At 34.7% G+C, this 8751-nt stretch overlaps 1 protein-coding gene across 2 annotated transcripts; it reads left to right on the forward strand.

The window, feature by feature from the left end:
* Positions 1 to 684: 684 nt before the first annotated feature.
* On the forward strand, positions 685 to 7695 carry blk (BLK proto-oncogene, Src family tyrosine kinase). Of its 2 annotated transcripts, XM_087812273.1 has the most exons (14): positions 685 to 1028; positions 1129 to 1223; positions 1778 to 1857; positions 1941 to 1971; positions 3600 to 3693; positions 3762 to 3860; positions 3925 to 4028; positions 4159 to 4308; positions 5038 to 5190; positions 5259 to 5438; positions 5919 to 5995; positions 6551 to 6701; positions 7070 to 7201; positions 7397 to 7695. In XM_087812273.1, the coding sequence occupies exons 3-14, from the start codon at positions 1786 to 1788 to the stop codon at positions 7597 to 7599; spliced, it is 1446 nt and encodes a 481-aa protein (XP_087668399.1). In that variant the 5' UTR covers positions 685 to 1028; positions 1129 to 1223; positions 1778 to 1785; the 3' UTR covers positions 7600 to 7695. The 2 variants fall into 2 exon arrangements, with proteins under 2 accessions (XP_087668399.1, XP_087668398.1); XM_087812272.1 differs by having other exon boundaries at positions 685 to 1223.
* Positions 7696 to 8751: the final 1056 nt, after the last annotated feature.

Below are 8751 nucleotides of genomic sequence, written 5' to 3' on the forward strand. Positions count from 1 at the left end.
AAAACCAGGACTGGAGGGAATAGAAAAGTTGGATTGATTTTTAACTTTATCTCAACAATGTCTCTATGTATTTGTAACCAATTAAGTCCTTTTGTTTTATATTACAGTTCTTGAAAAGTCAGTTAATCTTTTATTTACAATCTCACCTTATCAAATCTTACAACTTTGACAAAAGTTTTCAAACATCTCCCCTAAATCTTTTTAGTAGGAGTTATATTTGGATTAATTCATTAGACTTAATTCATCAAGGTTTAAATAAAATCTATTAAACAGTTATGAGGTTCTCAGACAGAACTTTTCTGTAGGCTTTCTAGATGTAAAATAGACTTACAGTATATCATATTTGTCTAACTGTAAATTTGATTCAGTATTGCAGTTATTTGCTGTATATAAATATCCTTTTTTTTTTTTTTAATTGTTCAAAAAGAACAAAACAGTTTAACCTTTTTTTTTTTTTCTTTTTTTTTTTTTACAATATTCGGAATCTGACAATATAGGAATATACTGTAAGAGCTTTTAATAATTCGGAATGGGGATACTTGATAGTTTGCAATGTGTATTTAAAATGTTTTTTAATTATTTATTTTCTTTCAACTTTAAATTTGACTTGTATGTTGGCAAAAAAATTGCAGTTGTTGAAATTCAATTAAAATGATGATTAGGCTCGGATAAAAGGCTGTTTGTTTGTTGTCTGTTTATAACCTGTGCATCTTTTGCCCTCTAGTGTCCAGTTACGGTACTCCGAGTGGGAAAACTAAATACTAAAAGGAAATTGTATAAAAACAAACAAACAAAAAAAGCATAACCACAACAATAACCTTTTTTAAAAAAAAACAAAAAAAAACCTCATGAATCAAACTCAACATTTCTTCTCTCAGTTTCAAACACAAGTAAGAAGGGGGAAAAAGAGAGGGCGAGAGAGAGAGAGAGAGAGAGAAGGGGAGAAAGAGAGAGGGAGAGAAGTTAGTTTGAAGGCATTACAGAGGTCACTTTGCGTCTGGAACCATTTGAAGAAAATCCACTAATGTGTATGTTTTAATTTTAATTTTAATTTTTCAAATGAAACTGTTTGATGGGGAATAGAAGTTTGTTTTTTAACTTCCTCTTTCTTTACGTTCTCTTCTCGAGAAACACAAATGAGAACTTGAAAGAAAAACTATTTAACTCGGTGGGCATGTACTCAGGTGGCATTGTGGAGGAGGAGTGGAGTCGGAGGTAATCAGGTAATGATGTGATTATGTTTTAATTATTGTCTCTACGTAAAGTTTTCAGTTAGTGCACATTATAGTAGCAACAGCTAAGTTAAGTCGTCAAATGCAAACAATTATCTTTATTGTCAGATGTCCTCATACTGATCCTAAAATAATCCTCAAATACTTCTAAAGTTGTATAATATATATTGATCTTGCATATTGTGGTTCTTAGAGTAGGAAAAAATAAATGTTTTTTAAAACTGCATGCTTTGCAAAACTCATGATCATTCATCATTTTAGAATTCTGACTAATTAATACAACAACCATCTGGTTTCTTAATCCTAATTTTATTTACTTTTTAAAATCTCCATCTATAAATGATATCTAACCCTAATCTGTATTTAGATAAATAATATTATATAATAATTTATTTATAATAACTTTTTATAATAATATTTTTAAGTTACTTTGTCTTTTTTCCTACTCTTTAATTTTATCACAAACTTTAAAAAAATGTTTTTGCATTATTTGTTTTTTATGTATAAGCTTTTTTTGTTTTGTTTGTCTGTCTGATTGATTTAAGTGCTCAGGATGGGCTGTAGCTGCAGTGGCCCGAAAGTTGTTAAAGACAACTTACACAAAGATAAACCTGATGCCCACACAGTGAGTAGATTCTTAAGTAGAAGGAAATGTTTAAACTGTCACCATGATTAATTTATAAATCTAAACATGTTCTTTGTTTTAAGGGAACACGTGGAAACGCCTATGACAATAATGGTAAATACAGGCATGATCATTTGAAAAAAAAACTTTAAACCCAGAACACACATGATTATAATGTCGACTAGAGGAGATTAAGTATGTTTCTGTTTTCAGGAAAGCCTCTTGTCTTATGAAGTTGATTCAAAATGTAGAGATAATTGTTGGGTATACTAGCAGTTTTAAATGTGTATTTTGCAAAAAGAGTCATTTTACTAGGATAATATCTCAGGGTCAAGGTGACCAGAAAACAAATGTGTTTGTGGTATCCCTTGTGTTGCCTCTCAGTCAAGGTGAACGGCATGAGATAACACAAGAATTAAACAAAAAAAAAGGTTTTAGGGGTGATTGTGAGACTTCCTGATTTCCTGTTAAAGTACTTTGCCTTGACCCAGAAGCAACACAAGGGATACCACAAACACATTTGTTTTTGAGCTTTCGGTTCACCTTGACCCTGAGGTAGCACAAGGGTTAAGGAATTGTTTTTGTTATATGTTCCAGTTTGTGACTCTGTGATCCAACCTTAGTGCTTTTCCTTTACACATCTTGATTTACTACATGAATTCGCTACATTTTTAATTTTATCTTTCACCAGTTCAACCTCATATATACCATGAAGCGACTACAGTTTTGACTTAGAACTGGCGTGTTTGCAGTGTAATGATAAGAGTGGGAGGCAATGTCCCCAGATTAAAATCTGACTTCCTCTGTTCACTTCTGAGAATCTGAGTTAATTCTGTCACATGCAACTAAAAGGCTTGCGTTTGTATGTGTTTGTGTATGTCTCTTTGTTTGGGGTGATGTGTATGTTTCTGTGTTGGGGTGGTGTTTCTTTGTTGGTTTGGAGTGAATATGTGTGTGTGTGGTAGGTTGTTTTTTTTGTTTTTTTTGGGGGGGGTTGGTATGTTTGTGTCTGTTCCTTTGTTGGGATGGTGTTTGTGTTTCTATGGTAGGGTGGTGTGCATGCGTGTAGTTCTGTGTTGGGGTGGTGTGTTGTATTTTGTTGGGCTTGTGTGTGGGTTTCTGTGTCGGGGTAGAGTGCGTGAGATTTTTTGTCGTGGTGGTGTGTGTGTTTCTTTGTAGGGGTGGTGTTTGTGGTTCTGTGTCAGGGTGGTGTTTCTGTGTTGGGTGGTTTGGCTGTGTATGTTTCATTGTTGCTGTTGTGTGTGTATGTGTGTTTCTTTACTATGGTGGTATGTTTGTGTTCATTTCTTTATTTGGGTGGTGTTTGTGTTTCTGTCATAGGGTGGTGTGTGTTTTTTGTTGGGGTGGTGTGTATTTGTTTCTTTGTTAGGCTGGGTGTGTGTGTTTCTTTGTTGGGCTGGCATATGTGTTTGTGAATGTTTTCATCAGATGTATGAATAAAACTGTTACACTATAAATTTTTTGAGTGGAAACATCAGAGATGTAACAGCGTGACTAAACACTCATAAGTCAATACAAATAGAAGTTGGTCAGGTTTGACATGTCAGGGAGTTTGAAGCAAGCCAGGCTAGTAAAGCAATGTAGGAAATGAATACAAGATGTTCCTGCCTTTTTACACGTTGTGTTTAAAAACTGATTTAGTGAGACATAGTATAGTGAAAAAATACTGCAATACTGTTGGTGTACATAAAAACATTGTGTTTCTTTGTGCTTGTGTTTAGACGAGAGTGTGTTTGTGGCCCGGCGTGACTTCAAATCCACCAACAAAAGAGAGTTGACATTCACCAAAGGCGACCAATTCAGAGTTTTGCAAGAGTACATGATCCATGAGGCCATATGAAAACTTCACACTCATTCTGACAAACTTTCTTGCTGTTTGACAGACAAGGGGAATGGTTGCTGGCTCGAGCTCTGGTTGGCGAACAAGAGGGTTTCATTCTGAGAAGTAACGTTTTCAGAGCCAACACACTGGAAGAGGAGAGGTAAGAAACAGCTACTATTTTATTTTGCCATATAAGTCTGAGTCTGTTCTGTTTTTATCTGCAGGTGGTTTTTCAAAGATCTGTCAAGAAAGGAAACAGAGCGACTCCTGCTAGTGCCTGGAAATAAAGTGGGAGCTTTTATAGTCAGAGAGAGCGAGACCAGTAAAGGTTTGTCAGCCTGAACATCCGATCCCAGAATTCAGTAGGAATACAGAAATTGTGGAATCTATTATTATGATTTTTGGAAACAGGAAGCCGGGGTGGTCAATAATAACAAAATATATTTTTGTTAAATCAGGGTCCTTCTCACTGTCCATCAGAGACAGTGACCCAGAAAAAGGAGACATGGTGAAACACTACAAAATCCGCAGTATGGACAAAGGTGGCTACTACATCTCCCCCTCCAATCCATTTTCCAGCCTGCAGGACATGGTTAAAAGCTACTCACGTAAGTAACACCTTCCTTTTATTTCCTCTTTTTAATTGTTTTTCTACATCTATATATAACTTTCAACAAAATGAAAATTTTTATCTTCATATTTATATATTGTGTTTTTGCAGTGAGATCCGTTGACAGACATTGACATGATGGACCCAGATAGATGATAGATTAACTGTTGACTCTGAAATATAATCTTATTAGTATGTTCATGTTCATGTTATTTATCTTTTTTTATTTATTTTATGTTACATTTCCTTAACACCACAACAAAAATTCTGTTTGGATATTTACATCACTGGCAATCATTTTCAAGCAGTTTCCCTCCCCCTAAAATCTTCACCACCTTCAACCTTTTCTATATATAGATTCACATTTTTGACCTTCCTCGAAAAATGAAAAGTCACCCAATGCAACACAATTGTTCAGGTGGACAACTTTTTTAAATAACATAGTACCTTTTTGTTCTTATATACTGAGCTATCCATTTTGATGAACAAAAATACTCCTACTACAAAAAAAGAAAGAAAGAAAATTATATCATCAAACCTATAGCTGTTCAAATAACAAGTTAAGAACTTAAGTTTGAAAAGTCCAAAATACAATTGATATATAGTTTTAAGGAATGTTTCTTCATGATGAGTTTGGAAATTGTACTGATCACGCGGGGGCTGAATCTGTGTTTTGATTACATTTTTACACATTTAGAGTAAGTCAAGAATTTATTTTTGCATTCAGGTAATGCAGATGGTTTGTGCCAGCGCCTCGGAGCCCCCTGTAAAGCGAAAGCCCCAGAGCAACCCTGGTCTCATGATGAGTGGGAGATTCCAAGAGACACGTTGAGGATGGTGAAGAAACTGGGAGCCGGCCAGTTTGGAGAAGTGTGGATGGGTGAGGGGAAGATAACAGGAGGATAGTGTGCACTGTTCAGCTGAATTGAAATGGTCTCTCGTCGCCAGGTTACTACAAGAAGACGCAGAAGGTTGCAATCAAGACGCTGAAGGAGGGAACCATGGAACCAGAGGCCTTCCTACACGAGGCCAACCTGATGAAGAAGCTGCAGCACGAGCGTCTGGTGAAGCTCCATGCTGTCGTCACCAAGCAGCCCATTCTGATTGTCACTGAGTTCATGATCCATGGTGAGACGTAGATTTGTTGACCTGAAAATTAAATTGAATTAAAGTGAACCTCTATATTCAGATGTGGGCTTAATAAACCATTAACCATTACACTTTTTAAATATATGTCTGTTGCAACCACAGTGAATTTTGACTGGTTTGTAACCATTTGAATTGAAATCAGTAATTGAGGTGATACTGAAAATGATTAGCAAACACAAAAAATCTCTTGCTTGGAGAGCAAACTTTATTGACTGCCAAAGAAACTACAACCGATGACTAAAGTCTGTGCATAGTAAAAATCAAATAAACACAAAAACAATAAAAAACTAAAAATGATACATAACATTTAAAATTGTAGATATTGATTGAGAGTTGAGAGAAAACAATTTCTGTCCATAATATTTGTTATCACAAAGTAAACACATTATTTTTAATATTGCCTTTTTTTAAAAAAAAAATAGAACCTTAAAAAATAATTTTTCCTTCTGTTCATTACAGGATGTCTCCTCGACTTTCTCAAGACTGAGAACGGGAAGGTGCTAAAGCTGCACAAGCTGATCGACATGTCTGCACAGGTGGGAAGATAGACACATTGAAATTGAATTTTAAAGGTTATTTAGAAGAAGTTCCTGTTTTGATGTGTGTTACACATTAACATCAGACAAGTCTTAGGCAGCTCTGTGGTTTCACGCTGCGGCACCCAAAATTACCCACATCCGTTCAGGAAATGGGTCTTTTTTTCCGTCCACAGTAAGTTTTTGACATGGACTTTCTCACTTCCTGATCAGTGGTAGCTATATTTATAACTGCCATTATCATACACAATAAATACATAAACAGTTGAGTTTACACTAAAATATACTGACAGTAATTTTACTGACTCAGACATACAGACATGACATTCTAACTTATATTATAACACACCCTCCCTTTCTAAAAGTCAAATCAAATCAGATAGTAATGTCCTCCAGTGAATTTTCCCATCAGTAGGCAGGAGCAAACAGATGTTACTAAACCAGATAACAGCAACAATATATTTGAGATTTTTATTTGTGTTGATTAAAAAAATATGAAATACAACACTCGACTGAATATTATACATTTTCTCCTGTCTTTATTGTCTTTGACAGATTACAGAGGGTATGGCCTTTATTGAGTCCAAGAACTCCATCCATAGAGACCTGCGGGCTGCAAACATCCTGGTCAACGAGACGTTACACTGCAAGGTTGCAGACTTTGGTCTGGCACGGCTGGTTGAGTCGGAATACATCGCACAAGAAGGTTTTCACGCTTTCCTTTTGTCAACTAGAGAACTACAATTTAACCTTTAAGATAAAGTTAACGGTAAGGCCAACCTAAACATGAGACCGGAAATATTTTGGGTTTTTAATATTCAAAGATAGATGTTTCGCCGCGATGAAAACTTCAAGTGTCTTAACATTAAACAAATTGTCTCTGGTTTCAGAACAGTGCAATGTTGTGAAACCTTCTTTGCACAGTTGCTAGATACAGCATGTACACTTTTGAATTACTAGAGCAAAATTAAAACAATGAATACAGTAATTATATATGAATAAGATGTATAATTTTTTTCGTTGACTGTCATGCAAACAATTAATCTCCTCTTCTTCTCACTATCTCTCTTATAGGAGCCAAATTTCCCATTAAGTGGACCGCACCTGAAGCAATCAACTTTGGCACATTTAGCATAAAGTCCGATGTCTGGTCTTTTGGCGTCCTCCTGACAGAAATTGTGACCTATGGAAGAATACCATACCCAGGTGTTTTTAGCAAACATACCTCAAGTTCAAATATCATTTGTTTTTTTATCTTTTTATTTTTGTATGTTAAATGACTCTTAATATGAGCTAATACATAGATCTATTCTAATATTCATTTTTATTTACCAATGTCTATACCTATATCATTTATGTTGGTCAATTTCTGAAATTAAAAAAACCTCCACTTATTCTCAGGAATGACCAATCCAGAGGTGATTCAGAGCCTGGACAGGTTCTACAGAATGCCGTGTCCAGATGGTTGTCCAGAAGAACTCTATAGCATCATGAATATGTGCTGGAAGCAGAGACCTGAGGAGCGTCCCACGTTTGAGTTCCTGCAGAACATTCTCAACGATTTCTTTATCGCCACAGAGGGACAATATGAGACACAGCCCTGACTCTGGATCTTTTTACTTCACTTTCCTAGGACACAAATGACTTTTACTCATTAGTTCATATATATTTTCAAATAAATACTGGTGTGTAAAATTATATTACATTCCTGACCTTTTTTATCTATTTTGGTAAATGATCATCTTGAAGTTTTTATTAGTGTAAAGAACTTATACTTGAATGGGTGGCTTGACAATATTCACATTTAACAAAAGCAGCAGCAAAAAACAATTATAGGATAATATCTGTTAAAATTGTTGGAATTAAATATAAATATTCCTCATTGGGAGGTGAAAAAAGAGAATTTAAATTAACAGACTATTTATCATTAATTTGTTAAATAAAGAATAAATGATGCAAACTTTAGTCAAATTAATGGTTTATTGCCAAATTATTTTGTCAATTTGAATACATTTTGAAACCTTCAGACTGAAAGGTATAAGAAGGTATCTCACCAAAATAAAACACACTGTACAGAAATCATAATAAATGTTTAAATTTAAAAGTTCTGTATAAGTAAGTATGTAAGTAAGTAAAGGTTATTTCTAAAGCGCCTTTCTTGACCAGGGGCCTGAAGTACTAAGGGGTTTTATGCACAAAAAAGTGCTTAGCAACCTTTCTACGTCAAAGTCCATATGATGGTCACATCAGAGTTACATTAACGATCAATATTGATCATAAATTAACACACAGTAGTTAACTTATTACACTTATTAATATGTTCTCATTCACCAAATTAATAATCTATATTTATCTGTAAGAAAACATCGATCATTTTATAATTAATTTTTTAATCCGCAATTTTACTTCAGAAAAAAAAGAAGGAATTATGGGCGTGTTTTTATAATATAACATAGAAAATGATTTGCGTTGAAGATGTTTGTGAAAACAACATTTAATCAAAGTGAAGCTGCTTCATCTGCATAAATGTGTTCCCTAGTTGGTGTTGGGATACCTTTAATTGTTCTACTTTCCCTGATTGATGCTGCAAGGGGTTCAATGAAAAGAACAAAAAGAGAACAGACAACCATGCCTAGTGCAATTTTTTAATCTAATTTTTTTTTTTTTTAATAATCCCATTGGTTATGACTGTGGCCATAGGAGAAGTGTGCTTTAATCCACCCTATAAATGATTCCCCAAACCCTTTGTCAAACGC

Source organism: Callionymus lyra, chromosome 17 (genome assembly GCF_982586985.1).
Source record: "Callionymus lyra chromosome 17, fCalLyr1.hap1.1, whole genome shotgun sequence".
NCBI lineage: Eukaryota > Metazoa > Chordata > Actinopteri > Syngnathiformes > Callionymidae > Callionymus > Callionymus lyra.